General features: G+C 46.5%; 1 protein-coding gene and 1 long non-coding RNA gene across 4 annotated transcripts in view; one reads left to right on the forward strand and one right to left on the reverse strand.

Moving 5' to 3' along the window:
• USP48 (ubiquitin specific peptidase 48) overlaps window positions 1–21933 on the reverse strand; it is a 55835-nt gene extending 33902 nt beyond the window's left edge. Inside the window, exons 1-11 of one of the 3 annotated variants that reach the window (XM_048825414.2) lie at window positions 21699–21933; window positions 20532–20652; window positions 19684–19840; window positions 18518–18645; window positions 13056–13180; window positions 12259–12367; window positions 10295–10428; window positions 9754–9836; window positions 9119–9298; window positions 6484–6606; window positions 2544–2693 (exon numbers count right to left, since the gene is read on the reverse strand). In XM_048825414.2, coding sequence (XP_048681371.1) covers window positions 2544–2693; window positions 6484–6606; window positions 9119–9298; window positions 9754–9836; window positions 10295–10428; window positions 12259–12367; window positions 13056–13180; window positions 18518–18645; window positions 19684–19840; window positions 20532–20652; window positions 21699–21832 — 1444 coding nt within the window. In that variant the 5' untranslated portion in view covers window positions 21833–21933. Of the gene's footprint in view, window positions 1–2543; window positions 2694–6483; window positions 6610–9118; window positions 9299–9753; window positions 9837–10294; window positions 10429–12258; window positions 12368–13055; window positions 13181–14002; window positions 18489–18517; window positions 18646–19683; window positions 19841–20531; window positions 20653–21698 lie in introns of those variants that run through there. The other 2 variants (XM_048825413.2, XM_048825417.2) reach the window with 2 other exon arrangements.
• Window positions 21934–22026: 93 nt separating this feature from the next.
• LOC142069556 (uncharacterized) lies at window positions 22027–24502 on the forward strand. The gene is made up of 2 exons (XR_012665439.1): window positions 22027–22329; window positions 23643–24502. It is a non-coding gene; the product is annotated as an uncharacterized LOC142069556 (long non-coding RNA).
• Window positions 24503–26586: the final 2084 nt, after the last annotated feature.

Here is a 26586-nt window from a genome sequence, read left to right on the forward strand (position 1 = left end):
CTTTCTGGCAAAAGGTTGAGTGAATGTGTGACCTATTACCTGCTGATTCACTTGGATCAACAGCACCAAAGCATGCAAGTGACCTGGATATGCAGGATTACCTAAATTACTTCCTTCTCAGTGCTACCAATCAACAGGGAGCTGAGCTGTTCACAGGGCAGCAGAAAATGGATGTATGGTGGTACAAGGGAAAAGTACAGGAGGGTGACTGACAAGGGCATCACTGATGGTGAGGGAGTAAATCAAGAAAGAGGAAGACGGGGGAGTGGCACCAGTGGCAGTTATAATGAGGAACAGGAAAAACAAGAAAGAAAAAACAACAAGGAGTCCGGTGGCACCTTAAAGACTAACAGATTGATTTGGGCATTTTACCCATTTTCGTGGGTAAAAAAACCAGTTCTTCAGATGCATGGAGTGAAAATTACAGATGCAGGCATTATATACTGACACATGGAGAAAGGAGTTACCTGACAAATGGAGAACCAGTGTTGACAGGGCCAATTCGATCAGGGTGGATGTGGTCCACTCCCAATAATTGAGGAGGTGTCAATTCCAGGAGTGGCAAAGTTGCTTTTGTAATTAGCCAGCCACTCCCAGTCCCTATTCAAGCCCAAATTTACAGTGTTAAATTTGCAAATGAATTTTAGTTCTGCAGTTTCTCTTTGAAGTCTGTTTCTGAAGATTTTTTGTTCAAGTATAGCTAATTTTAAATCTGTTATAGAAGTCCAGGAAGACTGAAGTGTTCTCCTACTGGCTTTTGTATATTAAACACCACCCTATGCCCGAAACCTACTGACTGCTATACTTACCTACATGCCTCCAGCTTCCATTCTGGACACATCACACGATCCATTGTCTACAAACAAGCGCTAAGATACATCCGAATTTGCTCCAATCCCTCAGACAGAGACAAACACCTACAAGATCTTTATCAAGCACTCTTACAACTACAATACCACCATAGGGAAGTGAGGAAACAGACTGACAGAGCAAGACAGGTACCCAGAAATCACCTACTACAGGACAGGTCAATAACAGAACAGAAAAATAACAGAACAGCACTGGCCCTAACATATAGCCCCCAGTTAAAACCTGATCATCAATGACCTACAACCTATCCTGGAAAACAATCCCACACTCTCACAGACCTTGGGAGGCAGGCCAGTGCTCGCTTACAGACAGCCCCCCAACCCGAAGCAAATACTCACCAGCAACTACACACCACACCACAGAAACACTAACCCAGGAAGCAATCCCTGTAGCAAACCTTGTTGCCTACTCTGTCCCCATATCTACTCTAGCGACACCATCAGAGGACCCAACCACATAAGTCACACCATCAGGGGCTCATTCACCTGCACGTCTACTAATGTGATATACGCCATCATGTGCCAGCAATGCCCCTCTGCCATGTACATTGGCCAAACCAGACAGTCCCTAAGTAAAAGAATAAATGGACACAAATCGGATATCAGGAACGGTAACATACAAAAGCCAGTCGGAGAACACTTCAGTCTTCCTGGACATTCTACAACAGATTTAAAAGTAGCCATTCTTGAACAACAACAAAAACTTCAAAGATTAACTGCAGAACTAAAATTCATTTGCAAATTTAATACCATTGATTTGGGCTTTAATAGGGACTGGGAGTGCTGGCTCACTACAAAAGCAGCTTTGCCTCTCTTGGAATTGAGACCTCCTCCTCAGTTTTTGGGAGTGGACCACATCCACCCTGATCAAACTGGCCCTGTCAACACTGGTTCTCCACTTGTCAGGTAACTCGCTTCTCTTCATGTGTCAGTATATAATGCCTGGAGTGAAAATTACAGATGCAGGCACCTGAAGAACTGTTTTTTTACCCACGAAAGCTTATGCCCAAATAAATCTGTTAGTCTTTAAGGTGCCACCGGACTCCTTGCTGTTTTTGTGGATACAGACGAACACGGCTACCCCGATGCTTAGGTTGTGGCAGAAAGCGTTAAGGGAAAAAGCAACACTGATCATGCAGCCTCTACTGCAGTCTTAAGTGTTGGTCAACACACAGTTCGCCTTCTCTCCTAAGGCTATTGGTTTTTCCCCCATCTAAAAGCTTCTAATGATATGCTCTGATCATGAACTCATGTGCTAGCATATATTAATGTGGCACTAATGATCTGGAAACCAACAGCATATCTGAAGAAGAAAAAAAAGGAATGAATTTTTGGGGAAAGGCTCATACAGAAAATTAAACACTTGCAAATTTAAACTAATGTTTGCAAACTTAAACCTTCCAAATCTTGTTTAGTTACTTTAAAATCAATAGCAGCAGGAAGTCTGAGTGGATAGAGAATGAGTGGATGTCAGTGTCCTTCTCTACCGCCCAAAGTCTTACAATAGGTACCACAAACACCAGAACACAAAAGGCTATGAGGAAAAGGGGAGTAACACCCACTATATGAAGTTATACATAAAAGGGAAATAGGATTAATTTAGTGATTTATTTACAAAGAGTACTAATCTTAACAATGGTCTACTACAAAATACTACCAGAATATCTTACAGACCAGCTTCAGCAGGCAACCTTTGGTAGAGCTCCTTCACCTCTTCATGTTTGATTTTGCCTCTGACCACGCTTTGTTTACGCATATCTGCCATTTCGTTACACCACTCTTCAAACTTGCAGTTATCGCGTTCGACTAGCTCCTGCAGAAAAGCTATGGAGAAAGACAGAAAACAGAAGTACTAGCTACCACTAACCCTACTCTGTCTTAAAAACAAAAAGATGGCCAAAATTAAAGTCAATTATGCCAATTTTCCCAGTGAGCAGTAATATCCAATGACAACAACCCCCAGCTTAAAGGTTTTCTCACACAAATAATGAAATACAGAGTCTCTCTAAAAGTCAAGTGCCTGGATAGTCCTTCTCTCCAATATTCACATTTCAGTATTTGTGCCCATATGGGTAATTAAATGTAAAGGAGACATGGGATGCAAATGATTTAATACTGCCCAACAAAATTTACTCTGGAGGACATGATACCTGCAGTGTTTTAGAATATAAACCTTTGATGCATGACAAATACTTTTTGCATGTTTGAAAGGATTACCAATAATGTACTATAATATGTTTCAGAGTAGCAGCCGTGTTAGTCTGTATTCGCAAAAAGAAAAGGAGGACTTGTGGCACCTTAGAGACTAACCAATTTATTTGAGCATAAGCTTTGTGAGCTACAGCTCACTCCATCGGATGTTAATCCCACTAAGGAAAAAAGCAGCAACAGTTTTTGTACAGCTGTAATGGTGAAGGGCTGCAGACCATGAGTGCACCAGGCTCTTTCAGAGATGTCCCTACTACTCTTTGAGGCCCCTGGTTTCATTTCCTTGCCTCCCACTCATCACAGCAAGCCACAGGTCCCCTAGCTGTTCCTCTCTATTTCTCTGGAGCAATGGTTCTTCCTACTGAGATGCAGAAAACCTGGGTCTTCAGTCCCAGTAGCACACCAGAATCCTTAATGCCACCTACCAGAGAGGCCACCAACAAGGATTTGGGGGCACGTATAAAATCTTTGTGATCCAGGTTTTACACGGTTCAGTGATAAGCACAGAAAACTATTAAGAACTCCTGTGGATTAAAGGGAACAGGCAGGGAAACTGAAAGGCTGCTGATTCAAGTGAAAGGGGAGTGTGACTAAGTTTTAGTGTCACCAGTGAAACAAAATACTTCAGAAGAAAAGATGGAAAATGTGGGAATGATGGGAATTCACACATAAAAGAAGAAGGAAAGGGAGGAAAAATAAGTGAGGGTGTGCAATAACAGGCTTAACACAAAACAGATGTAGCAGTCAATTAATAGTGAAAAGAGGACAAAGGGGAAAGACAGAAGACCACCTACATACTTACAGTAATGGTATAAAGAAGGTGCAAAATATTTCCTGTGAAATTTTCTTCTACATTTAGAATTTTTTAAGAACTAAGCTGTTTGAGAAACGTGAACTGTATTTTTCACTTAGATACCATCATGACAGGTACTATGCAAATCTCATAGAATGTTCTTAATTTTAACCTTAATACTAAAAAATTATTTGTTTCTGGGACAGTGAATTTAGTTCAATACATTCAGGCTGACCCTTTCACTTTTATGACTGCTAAGTCATCATGGCATGATAGCTAGGGCAAGAGGCTATGACTCAGGTGACCCAAACTGTATTCCTGCTATCTGTAGGACTTGCTGTGTGGCCACGGGCAAGTCAATTCACTCCAACACCTTACTCCCCCCGCCCCAAAAACAGGAGTAACACCTCCATGCTTAGTGCCCCACGAAGATTAATTACTATTCATATATAGTGCTTTGTTAGGTATTATTATTAAATCCACTCGCCAATTGGATTCCCACCTCCCCAAAGCTCTAAGATAGGCCATGAATACGTAAATGAAAAATCCTTGAATGGCCTGCACTCTTACATTTCTTATGCCCTTTGTTCACATTAAGAGAAGTAACAAGTACTTGCGAGGCATAGCAGGCCATTCTGACAGAAACAAGAAAACTGAGCCACTGTCAAACATCAGGACTGCCCACCCTCATTACAGTATATACACCACTGACATCTTATAGCCATCATTATTTAGCTTTATGCTTACATTTAAGACATAATTAGTTTAAAAATTAAAATGAGAATCTGGCTGTGGGCACTAATTATTCAAAGCCACTTTGACTGCCCAGCTGAGCATTTTGTGACTACATGCACAGACTCGGCAGTCAACAACTGGGTCTACTTCAACACACACAATAAAGCCTCACAACTGTTTTGTTACAAGAGTTCAGGTGGTAACATTGATGGGACAAGGACACTGAGCTGTTATGGGCGTGAAATTTTAAACGTACTCTCCTTCATACACAGAGTCAAACTGTCATTTGAACTGCAATGTGATATCCTTTCAGACACGCCACTGTTTTTTGCATCCGATGAAGTGAGCTGTAGCTCACGAAAGCTTATGCTCAAATAAACTAGTTAATCTCTAAGGTGCCACAAGTACTCCTTTTCTTTTTGCGAATACAGACTAACATGGCTGTTACTCTGAAACCTGTTTTTAATGAAAAAGCTAACTGGGGGGTAACTTTCCAGTATTCTAAATTATTTTGTAAAAGAAGGTGAGAGACGACTGGCTGTTGGGCCACAAACTGCTGCTGAAAGGCTTTTAGAGGGGGAAAGGAAGAGCACAATAGGGGTGGAAGACAAAAGGTTAAGAACTACAACACAAATACACCTCTACCCAGATATAAGGTGGGTTCACAAACAATACAGTAAAGCTCCAACACACTGCTCTGAGCAGCACGTTAAGGGAGCTGGGCCGGGCTGGGGCCGAGGGGTTGGATAAGGGGCAGAGGGTCTGGGAGGCAGGAGCTGTGGGGGGGCACTTTTGGGGGCCCTGCAGTCCCAGAGCAGCCTGGGGGATTAGCGGGGGGGCCGGGAGCAGCCCGCTCCGCTTCCCTCGCCCCAGCCCCAGCTGTGTTGCTCGGGGGAGGGGGCTTGGGGGAAGGGATTCCCCCCCCGCCCTCACCAGCAGCGGCGGAAGTGGAGCAGCCCGGCCCCAGCCCACCCCACTCCGCTAGCTACCAGCCACGGTGCTCTGCTTCCCGCTGCAGGTGAGTGCGGGACCTTTCCCCAACCCCCCGCCCCCCCCAACACAGCTGGGGCTGGGGCAAGGGAAGCGGAGCAGGCTGGGGCCGCGTTGCTCCACTTCCTGCCGCCGTTGAGTGCAGAGGGCATCCTTTCCCCCAACCTCCCTGCACTCACCAGCGGCGGGAAGTGGAGCACCGCGGCTGCGTTACTCCACTTCCCGCCGCTGCTGGTGAGTGCCTGTTCGGGGGCATGGGGTGTGGATAGGGATCAGAGCAGTCAGGGGACAGCGGGGTTGGGTAGAGGGTGGGGTCCTGGGGGTGATTAGGGATGGGGGTCTCTGGAGGAGGTGGTCAGGGAACAAGGAATAGGGGTCCAAAGCAAGTTCGATATAACACGGTCTCACCTATAACGCTGACTCCCGAAGACCGCGTTATATCAGGGTAGAGGTATATATTAAATATATAGATAAAAAGGTATGTATGGACTTTTTGCTCATATTTTTTCCACTTTCCTAGGAACTATTTTTCATAGTGGAAGAATACATTGCAAAACTTAATTCTTTAAAAAAGTTATGTATACATTTAGCAAGTCAAATAGAAACAAATATCAATAAGCCACTGCTGATGCACGTATCAGGACCAGGAGTGACTGGTACACTATGCAATAAGTGTATTAGTTATAATTACCAGTGCACTATGGAGTGAGTGCTTATTGCTGGAATAATCGTTGGATCATTTAAGATAAGCTTTTATTTTACTGGACTCAGTGCTGCAAAAAGTATTTAAGAGGAAGTGCTAATTTCCCTCTGGAACTGACCCAAACAGACTTACGAGGCCTCGCTATATCTGACAGGAATAGGTTTGAAAAGTCCAAGTTCACTTACTTGGGACTTCTGCTGTTAGAGATTTTTCCCGTGTTTGCAGTCGGTACACCAACATGTAAGCATTTCGAGAGCAGTGAGTTCCTTTCCCACACTTGGGTTTACGAGTTTGAGACTTAGAAGGCTCTGCTGAGGTACAGAAGTCAAAAAATAATAAACATGCATGCCAACATATTTATTCTACTTTAATGGGGAATATCACATATCTCATTTCAATTCTTCCCTAACACATACACACTACCTCCAACCTCGCCAGAACTTTTCTCCAACGTAATACGGACAGTTTGTCCTGCATATTGTGTACACAGTCTTATCAATGCAGATTTCCTTATACCAAATAACACTGTCTAATGCTTACTTAGATTGTGTTGCAGAGAATTTAAACATTGTTTTATGCACATAACAGAAACATGTCCTTTCCCACTACATGACACCTATAAATATCAAAGTGCAGTGCAGGAAATAAAGAGTTATTCCAGAGTGGCTGGTTCCAACTTCCACCTTTAAGAGATGGAAAAAATTTGGCCATATAATACCAACCAATATTTCTCAATCTGTAATTCTATCTTAATCTCCAGCCTGTCAGAAAAATGAAATTTACAAAAATATGCATATACATTTGCAATTTTAAAAACAAAGTTTAAAAAAAAAGTAAAGGAAAAACCTGCTTATTATCAAACCTTTCATACAACACAAAGAAAATACTGTAGGCATATATTGTTATTTCTTGGGAAACTCCACTACTACACTGATAGGCCACAAACACTTAGCCCTCCAGCATAACAATCCACACTTATTTGCAAGTCTGTCCCCCATGCAGGGCCAGAGTTCAAGAGTGTTTCCCTGCAGCAGATAAGCAGATCTCCAGTACCTGAAGCAGAACTCCTTCCACAACTATATACGTTTGGGATGGCATCATTTAACTGGGATTTGGTCCTGCTTCGAGCAGGGGGTTGGACTAGATGACCTTCTGGGGTCCCTTCCAACCCTTATATTCTATGATTCTATGATCTGCTCTTACAGGAGAAAGAACCCTGAACTCAGGGCTTGGGAGGAGCTGGGAAAATCACTCACACACACTGAACAAAGTTTGTATTTATAACTCTTTGCACATAAAAGCTCCAAAACCACAAATATTAATCAACATACTTAACTTTAAGACCCCGAGTAGCCCTACTGACTTCAGTGGGACTACATCTGTGCTTAAAGTTACGCATATGCATGAGACTTTGTGGGACCCTGGCTTAATATTGTTTGTGATCTGAATGTTTTAACTTACTGTTACAAGTAAACCAATGAGTAACCCATGAGGCTAACAGAACAAAGATAAAAGAAAACCATTTTTCTGTGTTTTGCGATTTGACAGCACTGTGTATAATCAGCTTCACGAGGGTCAATTTCATCACTCATGCACTAAGCATGACAAAAATCACAGGTCTAGTGGGAGTTCACATACATGCTCTTCACCACTAACTTTACCAACAACAAGCAGCAAAGCTGAAAACGAAGAGACATCAGACAGGTGCGTGCATGGAGGAAGTCGGGGGGTGGGGGGAGAGAGGAAGGCAGGGGAGGCCTGAGCATGTTTGGTGTTGTTCTCAGGGTTCCCCAGAAGAACCTTATACAACAAATGATGGATCAGGTAAAAAATAGATTTAAAAAGTCCTAAAGGCCATATTTATGGTGCTCTGTCAGAAAACAGAGGGCCTTTTAAGTCAGTCAAGAAAACTTCCCTTTGTACAAGCATAGCCTCAACTCTTTGAAAAAGGGATTTTTCTGCTTGCTTTTTAGATGAGAAAAATCTGGTCTGACACTTCCCTGCTTTTGTTAAAGCACTAGAATGACTCTGCCCAAGCCTACAAATCCATCCTGAGAAGTACTGAGCACCGACACACTCACTGAAGTTACTCACAGTCACAGGAATTTGCCGATTCAGGCACTCAGACTGTTAGTTCAGAACTCAATAGCTCCTCCACATCAGCTGCAAGCAGAGCAAGCTGAAGCTCTTCAGCAAACTCAGGGAAGTCAAGACCAACAATGTCAATGTAATATTTGGGGGGGGGAGGGGTTGGAAGGGGGCGGGAAGAAGAAGAAAAGAAGTGATATAAAAGATAAAAATATTATGTAGTTTTTGCTCCAAAAATGTTTTGGTTTTGAGATTTATGAAAACTTTTCAGTTCCCCTTCAAAAAGATGAACAACCTCCTCAGTGGAAGTAAATATACAAAAGGTAACTAAAAATAATCTTGCTCTCTAATAATAAAGCCTCATTCTGTGTGCTGGGTTGGGAAGAAACAGCTTTGCATACATTTTACCAATACGCAAGTTAATGATTTGTTTAAAAAATGGTTGTCTAGGTAGATATGCTCACTACTTGCCATATTACAATCTATAAGAGAACTGAAGTAAAGTCAGTCATCACCAGGCCCGTAAGACATTCAACAATCAGATGGGGTTGGGGTGAGGGTTAAAAATTGGCTGCAACTAATCAAGTTGCAATTTCATTAGTTACCCTTAAAAAAATGTTAAAAAGTTATGACTGCAAATCACTCAATACATATATCAGGGCAATTGATTTAGCCTCCATGTTTTTGGTGAAAAGTTATTTTAAAAGGGCACTCACAACTTAAAGGTTTTACCTAGATCTTCCTCAATCCCCAGTTGCAATTTCTTCCCCTCCATCTTTTCTATGTCTTCATCATTAAACTTGTACCATTCACCAGTCTGAGGGTCTTTCACATGAGCAATGTAGTGACCAGAATATGCACTCACTCCCCTGTGTATAAGAACTGCACTAAGTTCATATATATAGACACCATCTGAAAGAGAACAGGCAGTTTTTTAATCCACCAGAAAATACAAAGAACACAAGCAGCAAAAAAGTTCTTTTAAGAACTGTACCAAGACTTACTTTATACAAGATGTATACACAACACAGCATAATTTTTTTCCCTATTACTTCCCAAAGAGAGCAGCAGCACACACGTTGTGATGTATACATTCTTAACTCATAAATCTGGTAGCCAGAGCTCCAAACAGTTTGAAATTTAGCAATTTTTGTTAAAGTACCTAAACTCAACTGCTGGTTTATCAAATGAGGACAAACACTGCTTAAGCTTCCATTTTAAATAAAAAGGTTAATAGCCAGAAATGACTTATTCATTAGCACAACTGTTTTAGTTGTTTTCAGCTAGAGGACAGGTTCAGGCAAGATCTTGGCAGCTAATGGCTGTATTAGTACAATTAGTCAATTAATACTTCATGTATAACTCACCTTTTTGTTCCATAAAAGGTTCCATATCAAGCAATTCAGAAAAACCAATGTAAGTATTCAACTTTTTCTTATGGCCAGTTTGTCTATTCAAAAACAAATTACAAGACTTTCATGTACAAGTATTCAATGCAGCAAGGAGAGTAAACATCTTTTTGCATATTTAATCTAAAATTTTAATTTGCAAATCACTACTGTATTTAACAGATGAGACTACTGAATAGTTAAATGAACTTCACACTGAATGCATCCGATGAAGTGAGCTGTAGCTCACGAAAGCTTATGCTCAAATAAATTGGTTAGTCTCTAAAGTGCCACAAGTCCTCCTCCTCTTTTTGCGGATACAGACTAACACGGATGCTACTCTGAAACAAAAAATTAAGTGCACAGATGCTCAAATTCATATCATGTAACTCAGTTCAGACTTGCTGAATAGAACCAAGTTGTATGAAGTAAAAGCCAAAGCAGAGAAAGTAACTACAAGCATTTCCGAGTGACCAATATCCTTCCTAGGTTTACAACACATACAGGTTAGGTCACTTACCTGTCAAACACAAAACGCATCAGCTGCAAGTTGAGTGTACATGGAAGACTAAGCAGCCTGATCTTCCTTGTTGCATTTTGTTTACTCTGACAAGTTTCACAAAAGTAACGATTGTCCCCTTCTAACTTTTCTTCCTGACCAAGAAAAAAAGGAAGGTCATCAGTACATGTTACAGAGTGCAACATTAATTCTATGCTCAGCAGAGTTATTTGCTGCGGCCCACCAAGCTCCCCCTGGCGCTCCCCACCGCCCCCGGAGATGCCCCCCCCCGCCCCCCGAGTTATTTCCTGTGGCAGCCAAACTCCCCTCACCCACCATCCCCGTCCCCCCCCAGTGCACCACTTCCCCGCTCCTCTGCCTACCTCCAGCGCTTCCCACAGCCAAAGCAGCTGTTTGGCAGTGCTTCGGGTTTTCCAGGAGGGAGAGGAGAGGAGCGGGGAGCTGCCCACTCAGGGGAGGAGACGGAGAAGACGCCGGGATTTGGGGAAGGGGTTGGAATAGGGGCAGGGAGGGGGTGGGGACTCATTGAAGGGGTGGAGTGGAGGCGGGGCCGGGGGCAGCAGGGTGGGAGGTGTCAGTGATGCGGCCCTCGGGCCAATGTACTAGTGCTCATGTGGCCCTCCTGGTGATGTGAGTTTGAGATCCCTGCTCTAGCCTGAGATTCAAAACTATATATAGATACCAAGTTAAAATGTGAGAGTTCTAACTATATCATTCAAGCTGTATTCCAAAATACTTTGGAGTGATAGTACAAGACAGCATAGAAGATACTGAAAGCTCTGGATTCACCACCCAGTAAAGTTATCATAGTTATTAATAGGCAGTCAGTCTGAGGAAACCACCTGAGTTCAGTCTGGAAGACATAAACCCCAGTTGCAATATCAGGCAGATTATCAAAATTGCCCTCCACAGTACAGAGAGATGTGCAAACTTGGCTTCTACCAGAGAGATGGTGGAAAATTCTAATTTAATAAGGTCACATAGGTAGTGTGGCATGGCTGTATGGCCAGAATGAATAGAAAGCCATATCTGAGCAATGAACATGCAATGAGACCCATGTAGATGGATCCCTTCCCCCATGCTGAGCCAAATTAACTCCAATGTGGATCAGCAAGGGCCAAATGTAAGCAAGAAGGCTTGCCTTTTAATTGTAAGGCAAACCTTCAAGCCCAAGTTCATTGTTGCAAGGCGGAGATACGGTAGTCTTGGGGTGTGGTAGCCTCCTAATGCATCTCTTAGATTTGCAGACATGTAGTTGTTTGCTTTTTATTGTAGAAGGCCTTTCACAAGCAAAGCAACATGGTCAAGCAAGTCACCCTGCTTCACCAAACTATTGGACTAATTACAGAGCAAAAGACTAAACTTATAATTAACTTTGCCCTTAATAATTTTAATGACTTTCGTAACTCAAGCCTTAAACACCCTGAACCTGAGTTCTAATCAAATTTTAAATATGCATTAAAAGCAGACGTAGGTGCTGAGGCTGCTTGTCCAGAGCCACCTGCCAATATTTTAGTTTTTAAAAAGCTCTGCAGTTGACAAGCCAGGGAAGCAAGGGAAATGACCATACACACAGAGTGCTACGAACGAAAAAGCAAACAAACTGAGAAATACTTTCTAATCTTTCAGTTCTAGTAATTTTAAATGGAATATTTTCAGAAAGATGTCTCTCTTTAATTGCCATTATTTTACCATTAACACACTCCTTGTTCTCTGACTTCATTAAAAGTTTCATCTGAATTAGGAGTACAGGACTGGGCCCACATTTAGGATAGAAAACCCAAATTGTTACTCGTCACCCCGCTGAGTAGATTCAAAGCTCTGACCACTAACTGTGATACCATGTTGAAAATTAAAGCACTTCTTGAACAAAAAGGGAAAAACTTAAACACCCTCTCAACAGGCAAGGAGACTAATGCTTTGTGGGTGCTACAGAAACAGTAGGATTCCATAGGAATTGGTACCTTAAGAAATTCTGTGATACAGTCTGTCAACTGCTTGTGCCCTTGGATATTTAACTCCAGTTCATAAAATTTCGATATGAGTTTGGACTCCCTGCCACACTGGTTACAGCTAGAATTAAAAATAAATTAAAATAGATCAGTACATGTCTTAAAGTGTCAGTCATTTAACCACCAGAAAACTTTACTGCTGAAGTTCTTCCTCTGATTGTTAAACCAGGAGAGAATGGATTAAATTATCTCCAACACTCTGTTTCCAAGATTGCACGGGTCACAGAAGAGGACCTCGTACAGAGAGAAGAGAGCATCCAGCAGGAAGTAAAGAAATGCCCATTTACAACTGATCTTTATGGTATGTTTCAAACATAATTTACAATTCCACTACTGGGAAACAAAACAAGCATTGGGGCACCATAATACCACATGTTCTAGATATGGGGAATTAATCCACATAATTAAATAATTCAGGTGGCTATTTATTTGTGAGTTACTTTCCTTTACTAAAGGATGAATTACAGAAAAATAGATAAACTGTAGAATGTTAAAAATTATGCAAACAGTCTTATTTTTAAGAAACTCAAGATTTTAAAACACACTGAAAACATTTTTTAGTTTAAAAATAATTTAACAAAAGTCACCTTCCCTTCTGCTAAAGATTAAAAAAGAATGGCTCCTTCCCACTCATGCCCTCCTCTCCCCCACCAAAAAAAAGTCTTCAATATTTGTAGGAAGGTGACCAGAAGAATAGGCAAACACACTGAGCAAGAAAGCACCACTAGAGAATTAAAGCAACTACTTACACAGTGACATATGCATACTCGCCGCAAAACTGCTTTTGAACAATGTTCCGTACATCTGGATTTTTTTGTTTAGACAAAGTATCCTCTAGCAGTGACATGAATAGCTTTGAAAATTCCTGGGCATCCTAGAACAAAACAGCAATACTTGGTAATATACTGCAACTCAAAAGTGGAGTCAGAACCTACCTCTCTAATTTACTGAATTATGTCCGTGATGGAGACCCACATACCAAATTACATGGAAGTGTACTAAGGAGCATGATGAATAGAAAAATACAAGTTAAGAGGGCTAAGAAAAAATTGAACTTGAGTAAAGGGAACGTAAGACACCTAGCATGAGAATACCAGCATGAATGAAATTGGTACAGTGCTGGTAGCTAAGAAGTGTTTGATTTCTGGACTGCAATGTGCGACTGAACAACAGGAGTGGCTCATTTATGATATAAATCCCATTATTCTCACTTTCTAACTCCACATTGTGAGCCAATTTTTTCCCCACAAGAATACTGAAACAAATATTTGACTGACAGGCTTTTTCAGAGCACTGCTTATGTTGTAAAAACAGCACACAGTAGTTTAAAGTGTATTAATCTTCCTTTGTTAGGGAATGGAGTATCCTTTGCTAAAGACATGGAACAGCTTCTGTGTGAGGAGAGATTAAAAAGACAGACTTTTCAGCTTAGAAAAGAGACGAGTAAGAGGGGATATGATGGAGGTCTATCAAGTCTTGACTGGCGTGGAGAAAATAAATAAGAAGTCAAGTATCAGAGGGGTAGCTGTGTTAGTCTGTATCCACAAAAACAACGAGGAGTCTGGTGGCACCTTAAGGACTAACATTTATTTGGGCATAAGCTTTCGTGGGCAAAAAACCCACTTCTTCAGATGCACGGAGTGAAAATTACAGATGCAGACGTTATTATAGTGACACATGAAGAGAAGGAAGTTACCTTACAAGTGGAGGACCAGTGATGACAGGGCCAATTCAATCGGGTTGGATGTGGTCCACTCCCAATCCCTGATGGGAAGGTGTCAATACCAAGAGAGGGAAAGTTGCTTTTGTAGTGAGCCAGCCACTCCCAGTCCCTATTCAAGCCCAAATTAAGGGTGTTAAATTTGCAAATGAATTGTAGCTCTGCAGTTTCTCTTTGAAGTCTGTTTCTGAAGTATGGCTACTTTTAAATCTGTTGTAGAATGTCCAGGGAGACTGAAGTGTCCTCCGACTGGCTTTTGTATGTTACCATTCCTGATGTCCGATTTGTGTCCATTTATTCTTTTACTTAGGGACCGTCTGATTTGACGAATGTACATGGCAGAGGGGCATTGCTGACACATGATGGCGTATATCACATTAGTAGACGTGCAGGTGAATGAGCCCCTGATGGTGTGACTTATGTGGTTGGGTCCTCTGATGGTGTCGCTAGAGTAGATATGGGGACAGAGTAGGCAACAAGGTTTGCTACAGGGACTGCTTCCTGGGTTAGTGTTTCTGTGGTGTGGTGTGTAGTTGCTGGTGAGTATTTGCTTCGGGTTGGGGGGCTGTCTGTAAGCGAGCACTGGCCTGCCTCCCAAGGTCTGTGAGAGTGTGGGATTGTTTTCCAGGATAGGTTGTAGGTCATTGATGATCAGGTTTTAACTGGGGGCTATATGTTAGGGCCAGTGCTGTTCTGTTATTTTTCTGTTCTGTTATTGACCTGTCCTGTAGTAGGTGATTTCTGGGTACCTGTCTTGCTCTGTCAGTCTGTTTCCTCACTTCCCTATGGTGATATTGTAGTTGTAAGAGTGCTTGATAAAGATCTTGTAGGTGTTTGTCTCTGTCTGAGGGATTGGAGCAAATTCGGATGTATCTTAGCGCTTGTTTGTAGACAATGGATCGTGTGATGTGTCCTGGATGGAAGCTGGAGGTATTCAGGTAAGTATAGCAGTCAATAGGTTTCCAATAAGGATGGTGTTTATGTGACCATTGCTTATTTGCACTATAGCGTCCAGGAAGTGGATCTCTTGTGTGGACTGGTCCAGGTTGCTGTTGATGTTGGGGTGGAAATTGTTGAAATCCAGGTGGAATTTTTCAAGGGCCTCCTTCCTGTGGGTCCAGATGATGAAGATGTCATCAATGCAGCACAACTAGAGGAGGGGCACTAGGGGACGAGAGCTGGGGAAGCGTGGTTCTAAGTCAGCCACAAGAATGTTGGCATACTGTGGGGCTATGTGGGTACGCATAGCAGTGCCGCTGAGTTCAAGGTACAAATTGTCCCCAAATCTGAAATGGTTGTGGGTGAGGACAAAGTCAAAAAGCTCAGCCATCATGTGTGCTGTGGCCTCAACACAGATACCGTTCCTGACAGCTTGTAGCCCATCCTTGTGTGGAATATTGGTGTAAAGAGCTTCTACATACATGGTGGCCAGGATGGTGTTTTCAGGAAGATCACCAACACACTGTAGTTGCCTCAGGAAGTTGGTGGTGTCTTGAAGATAGCTAGGAATGCTGGTAGCATAGGGTCTGAGCAGAGAGTCTAAATAGCCAGAAAATCCTGCTGTAAGAGTGCTGATGCCTGAGATGATGGGGCGTCCAGGATTTCCAGGTTTATGGATCTTGGGTAGTAGATAGAATACCCCTGGTCGGGGCTCTGGGGGTGTGTCCGTGTAGACTTGTTCCCGTGCCGTAGCAGGGAGTTTCATGAGCAGATGGTGTAGTTTCTTTTGGTAACCCTCAGTGCGGTCACAGGATAGCGGCGTGTAGAATGTGGTGTTGGAGCCTGGCAGCCTCCTGCTCATAATCCGACCTGTTCATTATGACTACAACACCTCCTTTGTCAGTCCCTTTGATTATAATGTCAGAGTTGTTTTTGAGGCTGTGGATTATATTGTGTTCTGTACGGCTGAGGTTATTGGGCAAGTGATGCTGTTTATTTACAGTTTCAACCTGTGTACATCTGCGGATGCACTCTTTGTAGAAGTCCACAGTCTGTTGTTTTGATCATCAGGACGGGCCCACGCAGAATTCTTCTTGTTTTAGTGTTGGTAGGAGGGTCCCTGTGGGTCAGTGCGCTGTTCAGTGGTATGTTGAAAATATTCCTTGAGTCGGAGACGTCAAAAGTAGGCTTCCAGATCACCGCAGAACGGTATCATGTTCATGGGGGTGGTGGGGCAGAAAGAGAGTCCCCGAGATAGGACAGTCTCTTCTGCCAGGCTAAATGTGTGGTTGGACAGATTAACAATATTGTTAGGTGAGTTGAGGGTACCACTGTTGTAGCCCCCTGTGGCATGTAGGAGTTTAGATAGTTTACTGTCCTTTTTCCTCTGTAGAGAAGTGAAGTCTGCATTGTAAATGGCTTGTCTCATTTTTGTAAAGTCCACCCACATGGCAGTTTATGTGGAAGGTTGGTTTTGAATGAGAGTCTCCAGTTTTGCGAGCTCATTCTTGATCTTCTCCTGTCTGCTGTACAGGATGCTGATCAGGGGGTTCCTCAGTTTCTCTGAGAACGTGTGGCACAATCTCTCTCCACAGTCAGTGAAGTATGTCAATTGCAATGGATTTTTTTTTTTTACCTTCAGTCCATCTGGTATGATGTCCATCTGTTTGCACTTGGAGAGGAAGGTGAGGTCTGTCTGAATCTCAGAGTTTTTTGATGAGGTTGATGGATTTCCACTTCATATAATCATTATAATCCAACCGCAACTAAATCATCCCAGCCAGGGCTTTGTCAAAACAAGCCTTAAAAACCTCGAAGGATGGAGATTCCATCACCTCCCTAGGGAACCCATCCCAGTGCTTCACCACCCTCCTCGTGAAATATCCAACCTAGACCTCCCACACTGCAACCTGAGACCATTACTCCTTGTTCTGTTATCTGCCACCACCAGAACAGCTGAGCTCCATCCTCTCTGGAACCCCCCTTCGGTAGTTGAAAGCTGCTATCAAATCCCCCCTCACGCTTCTCTTCTGCAGACTAAATAAGCCCTCAGCCTCTCCTCATAAGTCATATGCCCCAATCGCCTGATCATTTTCGTTGCTCTCCGCTGGACTCTCTCCAATTTGTCCACATCCCTTCTGTAGTGGGGGGGACCAAACTGGATGCAATACTCCAGGTGTGGCCTCACCAGTGCCGAATAGAAGGAAGTAATCACTTCCCTTGATCTCCCTGGCAATGCTCCTACTAATACAGCTCAGTATGCTGTTAGCCTTCTTGGCAACAAGGGAACACTTTTGACTCATATCCAGCTTCTCATCCACTGTAACCCCTAGGTCCTTTGCTGCAGAACTGCCGCTTAGCCAGTCAGTCCCCAGCCTGTAGCAGGGCATGGGATTCTTCCGTCCTAAGTGCAGGACTCTGCACTTGTCCTTTTTGAACCGCATCAGAATATCTTTTGGCCCAATCCTCTAATTTGTCTAGGTCCCTCTGTATCCCATCCCTACCCTCCAGCATATCTACCTCTCCCCCCAGTTTAGAGTCAAACGCGAACTTGCTGAGGATGCAATCCATCCCATTATCCAGATCATTAATGAAGACTTTGAACAAAACCGGCCCCAGGACAGACTCCTGGAGCACTCCACTTGATACCTGCTGCCTACTAGACATTGAGCTATTCATCGCTACCCATTGAGCCTGAGAATCTAGCCAGCTTTCTATTCACCTTACAGTCCATTCATCCAAGCCATACTTCTTTAACTTGCTGGCAAGAATACTGTGGGAGACCGTATCAAAAGCTTCGCTGAAGTCTAGGTAAGTCCACCACTTTCCCCATATCCAAAGAGCCAGTTCTCTCATCATAGAAGGCAATCAGGTTGGTTAGGCTGACTTGCCCTTGGTGAATCCATGCTGACTGTTCCTGATCACCTTCCTCTCCAAGTGCTTCAAAATGGATTTCTCGATGACCTGCTCCACGATTTTTCCAGGGACTGAGGTGAGGCTGTAGTTCCCCGGATTCTCCTTCTTCCCCTTTATGAAGATGGGCACTATATTTGCCTTTTTCCAATCATCTGGGACCCCCAAGATCGCCACGAGTTTTCAAAGATAATGGCCAATGGCTCTGCATTCATATCAGCCAACTCCCTCAGCATCCTCAGATGCATTAGATGACCTCTAGAAAAAAACAATCACCCAAGTGTGGCTCCAGGGTTTCTCATACCTCTTTGAGACCCACCATGACACTGCTTTGCAGTGTCTCAGCACACAAATACAAGTTACTTGTGTTTACATGATAGTTCTAGTCAAGCAACAGAAAAGTAAAAGCACAAGCAAGCAAGACAGTATGATTTTAATCAGTTTTTTCATTTTAAATCTAAGGCCGGCTCCTCAAGGTGTAAATCAGCACAGCTACAATGAAATCTACCAAACAATGCCAATTTACACCTACTGACAATCCAGTCAATAGGCTTTTATGCTCTGTTACAGGATAAACGTTCCACCATGCCCAATTTGTTCAAAAGGAAAGTTCATCAAATATAAAAACCTCAAGACTACCTGTTGTTGTCCTGTATCCAAACCTAGTGCTTTAACAAACCCGGAGGGGTCAATATATCGTCTATTACTGTTCTGTAACAAAGCAAACAAATACTGAAGATGTTCACAAATTGTCTGGGGTTCATAATCTATTGGAAAAAAAAATGCCCAAGTTAGTGATCAGCAAGTTACAGTTTTTCTCAAAACAATACAAGAGAAAATTAAAGTCGTTCCAAGTAGAATAATTTACTTTTTGTTAGTCAATGGAAGAAACTTTTTTAAATACACATCTTGATGGCCAAAACAAGCTGTTCTTGTTTACAGCTTACATTATAAATCGTCATGAGCTCTAAAGTGGTTAAAATTAAGAATCAGAAAAATCATAGTTCTAAAGAAGACAGATTTTCCCATTTTAGACTGCACTGCCTTTCCCACAGCCAACGTTCAGTAGGGGGAGAAGGCCCTAAGGCTATTAGTTAATATTAAATTCTGTTATGTTGTACACTTGAGGTTTTCCACAATATTTTGTTGCTTTCAAAATACCCTATCTTCTGAGTACCTCCTCCAACAAATGAAGTGATGGGCTAAAAGTAACACCTTACCAAAAATGGCCAAAAATGTATTTTATCTGATGTGAAATACCAGCTGCAAGAGTACTTTTAAAAGCATGGTAAAACAGATATTACAATGCAGTATTCCATGGTGTAAAACAGAAAGCAGCATACCGTTAAGCCACATTAACTGCAAAGCACACCTATAGCACGCCAAACAAAGAACATGGGCCACTGGTCTAATCTAGTGTGAACAATCTATCTAGTACATAATTCTAGCACCAACAGTGGCCAATGCCAGATTTTTCTACATAATTTCCTTATGTGGGACTGAAGTTCTCGCATGAAATATGCCTATGGGTGGAATCTTCTTCCTATTCCCAGTCATCTAGCGGTAAAATAATGTCCTGAAACATGAGAATTAATATTTCTTCTAATTTTTCCCTCTCTAGTCACTTAATATGGTTTACCATGTTTCACTTTATAAAGCAGAAAATGACTTCACACCATCAGGTTCACAAAATTTCAGAGTAGCTCATTCAAATACATTAAACTTCTCTCTTTGCTCAGATAATTAAAGCAACTTTTGTTTATAACAAGACACAGGCTTGGGAGATGCTGTGACCTTCCACTAACCTCTGTCTTTAGGGATGCCTTCACCAGTTACATATTCACTGCAGGTGCTTGGACACAAGTAAAGCGCTTGCCGAAGTTCCAAGTTAAGAAACCACATCTGCAAGAAAGTGTTCACGTAGCATGTGGCTCCAAGGTTCGTTAGGCCTACAAAGGCGTTCTAACAGAAAACATGATATGAATTAATTCCTATTTAAAAGGAGCAGACTGATAAAACTGAGTGTCAGTTAGGCTCTTTCTACACTACTGCTTTTAGCTGAGTTTGTAACTAGTTATTGGTGCTGAGACTCTACAGATTTCTGGAGTTTTCCTTCAAACTTCTTAGTCTCCAACAGCACGTGTCCAATCAACATGGTGTCATTAAATAGACAATTGTTCATCTGTAATTCTGCTTATCTGCAGATATCATCTGACTCTAATTATACTAACACACTTCCCTGTCCTGTTTCTTAACTCTGGAGGGAAGCACGTAACATTTTGAACTTCTAATTCTCTTCTGGTGATTTCTTTGGATGCCTCTTATTGTTAGAATGCAGAGAATTCATTGCATTCTGCTCATCAAGGAAATGAAATTGAATGCACTGAGGCATTCAGAGCTGGTCTCAGGTGGGGAATGAACAACTAGTGCCTCAAATCTTTGAATGCTAAGGGAATTCCAGACCCATACTCGGGAGCTAAAACCCAGTAATGGGAATCCAGTCAATATGGTATTCTTTGAAGAAGAGGGTTCTTCTATATAGGCCCTTAACCTACAAACACGTAAGCAGATATATAAACTTTCCTCACATAAGTAGAAAGCATTTGCAAAACTAGAGCTACAGTCTGAATGACAAAAGAAGAGTTTCTTTTACCTTTTTCCTCCGTTCAGAGTTTGGGTCATCAATGTTGTGAAAGCTATTTTCATCAATTTCTCCTAACCAAACATGTTCACCAATCCCAACCAAACAGTTTGGGTTTCCTCTGCAGTTTCTTCTACAAAAAGAGTTATGAAAACACTAAATTATAGACAATACGCTTGCCATTTGTAATTAGTGCATAAACAGGCAGCGGACAAGGTGAACCAAATTATTTTTATTTGCAAAACAAAGGGCAACAGCAAACAGAATAAAGAACACTCAGAAGTAACTTGAGAAGTTTTCTTTAGTCATAGTATGTGTTCTTTAATTTATGACCAACAGGTTCTGGTTTTTACGGAACAGGCTTGGAGGTACTGGTTAGTGTTAATCTCAGTACAACTCACCCAAACAAAATCCTCGTTTTAGTTGTTGAAATGAGCAGAAATACCACTTTCTCCACAAAGGGCATTTTTATTTGGTTTTACAAAGGCAATTTACAGCTCACAGCGATGCTGCCTGATTGCTCGTGACAGTGCTCCTATACCTCGTCCAGCTCGCTCACCCACAGGTAACAGGGTGACAAGCCGGAGATGGTGGAAAGGGCTTGATGTTGTCACTTGTTCAGCAGGCACCGACAGCCCATTGGGGGCAGGCGGGTATTTTAACATACTTAGAGTAGACTGGGTGCGTTCATGGCGTATGTCTGCCTAAAGGCATTTACTGCTGGGGTACGCGAGTTTTCCAAGAAATGTCTGTAGACAAAAGCCCCTCCCTAGCGGAGGCAGAAGCAGCCGTTCCGGTAAATCCATCGGAAGTGGGAGCAGGCTGGTCCCCACCAGGCCCAGGGCCCGGCGCCCGGCAAGACACTGAAAGCCACCGGAACGGTGCCAACTTGGAAGTCGCAGGTGCCCAGGGCTTCGCTGCTCTCTGCGGCCGCTACAGCCAGAGGGGCGGGCGGGCGGCAGAGCGCTTGGGCGGCGTGTAGCGCCCCGGGCTCGGCTCGGGCTCGGCCCGGGCTCGCCGGCGGGGGTCACGTGGGCGCCGCCGGGGACGGGCCAGCCCCGCGCCGAGCCCGCCATCGCAGCCGGGCCGGCCCGGAGCCGGGAGAGCGCGGGCGGCCCAGGCGGGCGGGGCGGGCCGGGCCGGGCCGGGCCGGGCCTGCCCCGGGCGGGGGGGCGGTACCTGCACACGCCGCGCTGGCAGGGCTCCAGCCCGACGCGATAGGCCGCCTCGATGTGCTCCTGCGTCACCTCCTCGGGCGGCACGGTCTCGGTCCAGCGCCAGGCCGCCTTCTCCAGCTGCAGCCGCGGGGCCATCGCGCTCCGCGCCGGGCGCCGCCTGCGGAGCGAGGGAGCGGCTCAGACGCGGCCGGGCCCCCCGCGACACGGACGTTGAGCGCGCGCCCGACGCCTCTGCCGCGCGGGCCCGCCGGGAGCCCCCCTCGCGCCGCGCGCGCGCCCGGCGCCCCCGCCCGCTGCGCCGCCTGGTACCTGGCCGCCCGCTGGCTGCGGCCCCTCGCGCGCCGGTGCGCGGCCCCGCTCAGCCCGGCCGGGCGGCTCCTTGGCTGCGCGCCTGGCTCCTGGCTCTCGGGCCCAGGTAGGGGCTGCGCCGACGCGGTGACGACATGGAGCGACCGCACGTGAGCGGGTGACGTCGACACCCCGCGCGAGCAGCGTCCGCGGCGTGAGGGGCGTGGCCTGCGGAGGGGCGGGCTCCCGCCGACGGGCCCCGAGCCGGGCGAGCCGGCCGCGGGGGAGGCGCTGTGAGGAGACAGGCGGGCTCCCGGGCCGCCCGGCCTCGGCGGGGAGTAAAGGTTCTGTCGCCCAGCCAGAGTTGGCAGCTCCCGGGCGCGGGCAAGGCGGAGAGGCCTGGTCCTGTGGGGGGGCGGCGGGTCCTGGGGGGGCTGGGGCCGCCGGGCCGCTGCTGTGGGGGGGCGGCGGGTCCTGGGGGGGGGGGCCGCCGGGCCGCAGCTGTGGGGCGGGTCCTGGCGGGGGGGGCTGTGGCCGCCGGGCCGCTGCTGTGGGGGGGGCGGCGGGTCCTGGGGGGGTCCTGGGGGCCGCCGGGTCGCTGCTGTGGGGGGGGGGGGCGGCGGGTCCTGGGGGGGGCCGCCGGGCCGCTGCTGTGGGGGGGGCGGCGGGTCCTGGGGGGGTCCTGGGGGCCGCCGGGCCGCTGCTGTGGGGGGGGCGGCGGGTCCTGGGGGGGTCCTGGGGGCCGCCGGGTCGCTGCTGTGGGGGGGGGGGGCGGCGGGTCCTGGGGGGGGCCGCCGGGCCGCTGCTGTGGGGGGGGCGGCGGGTCCTGGGGGGGTCCTGGGGGCCGCCGGGTCGCTGCTGTGGGGGGGGGGCGGCGGGTCCTGGGGGGGGGGGCTGTGGCCGCCGGGCCGCTGCTGTGGGGGGGGGGGCGGCGGGTCCTGGGGGGGGCGGGGGGCCGCCGGGCCGCTGCTGTGGGGGGGGGGCGGGTCCTGGGGGGGTCCTGGGGGCCGCCGGGTCGCTGCTGTGGGGGGGGGGGGCGGCGGGTCCTGGGGGGGTCCTGGGGGGGCTGGGGCCGCCGGGCCGCTGCTGTGGGGGGGGGGCGGCGGGTCCTGGGGGGGGGCCGCCGGGCCGCTGCTGTGGGGCGGGTCCTGGCGGGGGGGGCTGTGGCCGCCGGGCCGCTGCTGTGGGGGGGGCGGCGGGTCCTGGGGGGGTCCTGGGGGCCGCCGGGTCGCTGCTGTGGGGGGGGGGCGGCGGGTCCTGGGGGGGGCGGGGGGCCGCCGGGCCGCTGCTGTGGGGGGCGGGGCGGCGGGTCCTGGGGGGGGGGGGCTGTGGCCGCCGGGCCGCTGCTCTGGGGGGGGGGGCGGCGGGTCCTGGGGGGGGGGGCTGTGGCCGCCGGGTCGCTGCTGTGGGGGGGGGGCGGGTCCTGGGGGGGCGGGGGGCCGCCGGGCCGCTGCTGTGGGGGGCGGGGCGGCGGGTCCTGGGGGGGCGGCTGTGGCCGCCGGGCCGCTGCTCTGGGGTCCTGGGCTCCACGGTGAGAGGCTGGTTCCATGGGCTGCCGCCCCCGCGAATGGCTTGCAGCAGACGCAGACCCCTCTGTATAGGGGGCGCTCAGGGGTACGTGGCTTATGTGAAACATTTCTCTCTGCTGCCCTCTTAGGCCTCTGGCAAGATCAAGTCCCGGCACCAGTGTGGGGGTGCACCCCATAAGGCTTTATGGAAATATGCTTAGGCATGTAACTATGACATAACTGGCATATGCTTTGTTACATATGTCATGTGACATCTCTGCAAAGGTTATGATCTACTGAATATATTCATCCTATTTGAATGCATGTATCATTTTTGTATTCAAAGTTGTATACGAATATTGGCAGTGTACTTGTTTGATGTTAAGTAGCCTTAGTAAGGCATTTGGCCAGCTTCTTTCGGCACTTAACTTGCAAATTCCTTTCTAATCAAGAAACACTTAACAGATAATGGATCTTGGAAGGCTCCAATCTACATAAGAAGTCTACATGAGGCCATTCAAGGTAGCATGTGAACCATGTCTGCTACCTGTAAATTTTGAGTCATGCATGGACATGTGACTTGCCCATGTGACCCCAAAACTCCATCTTGTAGCTGGGATTCCTCACAGGGGAGGGCTGTCCACCCACAAGAGAGAGTCTATTTAAACCCCTGGGAGACCCCTCCATTTTGTCTTCAGCTGGATCAAGAGATAGCCTCTTCATGCCCAAAGGATACCTGAAAGAAACTGGAATAAAGGACAGTAACCACGGGGGTGTGAGAGATTGCTGGACCCAGACTAGAAGGAGACTAGTCTGTAAAAGGAAGCTGACTGAAACACCTCTGAGGGTGAGATTCCATTTGTAATCACTTTCTTTCTGCATTAGGTTTAGACTTCAGTGTTTCATTTTATTTTGCTTCGTAATTCACTTTGTTCTGTCTGTTATTATTTGAAACCACTTAAATCCTACTTTTTGTATTTAATAAAATCACTTTTTACTTATTAATTAACCCAGACTATGTATTAATACTGAAGGGGGGGCAAACAGCTGTGCGTATCTCTCTTTCAACGTTATAGAGAGCAAACAATTTATGAGTTTATCCTGTATAAGCTTTATACAGGGTAAAACAAATTTATTTGGGCTTTGGACCCCATTGGGAGCTGGGCATCTGAGTGTTAGAGACAGGAGCAGCTTTTGTGGGACATGGTTCAGACTTGGGTCTGGCTCAAAGCAAGCAGGGCACTGCACCCCCAAGCTGACAGCTACCTCCCTAGGTAACGCATTCCAGTGCTTCATCACCCTTGTAGTGAAAAAGTTTTTCCTAATATCCAACCTAAACCTCCCCCACTGCAACTTGAGACCATTACTCCATGTTCTGTCATCTGCTACCACTGAGAACAGTCTAGATCAGAGGTGGGCAAAACTACGGCCTGAGGGCCACATCCAGCCTTCGGGACCCTCCTGCCCAGCTCCTGGCCCAGGAGGCTCATCCCCAGCCCCTCCCCCGCTGCTCCCCTTCCCTCACTGCACTGTTGGCGCAATGCTCCGGGCGGGGGGGCTGCAGAACCTGGCCACCGGTGCTCCAGGCAGCGTGGTGAGGGGGCAGGGAGTAGGGGGTGTTCTAGATAGAGGGTTGGCTAGGGGGCAGGGGAGTTTGGGGTGGTGGATAGGGGTTGGAGTGGTCAGAGGGCGGGGAACAGGGGGGTTTGATGGGGCGGAGGTCCTGGGGGGGCAGTCAGGAATGAGAGGGGGAGTTGGATGGGGTGGTCAGGGGACAGTGAGTTGGGGGGCAGGGCGGATGGGGCAGAGGTACCGGGGGGGCTGACAGGGAACAGAGGGGGTTGGATGGGGCAGGAGTCCCGGGGGGGGCATCAGGGAGCAAAAAGCAGGGGGTGATAGGAGGCAGGGGCAAGGCCACACCTGACTGTTCTGGGACGCACAGCCTCCCCTAAGCGGACCTCCATAAAATTTTCGAAACCTGATGCTGCCCTCAGGCCAAAAAGTCTGCCCGCCCCTGGTCTAGATCCATCCTCTTTGGAACCCCCTTTCAGGTAGTTGAAAGCATCTATCAAATCCCCCCTCATTCTTTTCTTCTGCAGATTAAACAATCCCAGTTCTCTCAGCCTCTTCTCATAACTCATGTGTTCCAGTCCCCTAATCTTTTTTGTTGCCCTCCGCTGGACGCTTTCCAGTTTTTCCACATCCTTCTTGTAGTGTGGGGCCCAAAACTGGACACAGTACTCCAGATGAAGCCTCACCAATGCCGAACAGAGGGGAATGATCACATCCTTCGATCTGCTGGCAATGCTCCTACTTATACAGCCCAAAATGCCGTTAGCCTTCTTGGAAACAAGGGAAAACTATTGACTTATATTCAGCTTCTCGTCCACTGTAACCCCTAGGTCCTTTTCTGCAGAACTGCTGCCGAGCCATTCGGTCCCTAGTCTGTAGCGGTGCATGGGATTCTTCCGTCCTAAGTGCAGGTCTCTGCACTTGCCCTTGTTGAACCTCATCAGAATATCTTTTGGCCCAATCCTCTAATTTATCTAGGTCCCTCTGTATCCAATCCCTACCCTCCAACATATCTACCACTGCTCCCAGTTTAGTGTCATCTGCAAACTTGCTGAGGGTGCATCCACCCCATACTCCAGATCATTAATGAAGATATTGAAGAAAACCAGGCCCAGGACCAACCCCTGGGGCACTCCGCTTGATACCGGCTGCCAACTAGACATGGAACCATTGATCACTAGCCGTTGAGCCTGATGATCTAGCCAGCTTTCTATCCACCTTATAGTCCATTCATGCAGCCCATACTTCTTTAACTTGCTGGGAAGAATACTGTGGGAGACCATATCAAAAGCTTTGCTAAAGTCAAGGAATAACACATTTGCTGCTTTCCCCACATCCACAGAGCCAGTTATCTCGTCATAGAAGGCAATTAGGTTAGTAAGGCATGACTTGCCCTTGGTGAATGCAGATGACATATGCTACATGTTCCTGGAGATAAAGGTTAAAAGAAAATACTAATTTCCACAGTAGCAACTTCAAACCAAATTGTGTGTGTGCAGGGAGAGAATCAGTTCAAAGGCA

This window comes from Caretta caretta, chromosome 18 (genome assembly GCF_965140235.1).
Source record: "Caretta caretta isolate rCarCar2 chromosome 18, rCarCar1.hap1, whole genome shotgun sequence".
Classification (NCBI taxonomy): domain Eukaryota; kingdom Metazoa; phylum Chordata; order Testudines; family Cheloniidae; genus Caretta; species Caretta caretta.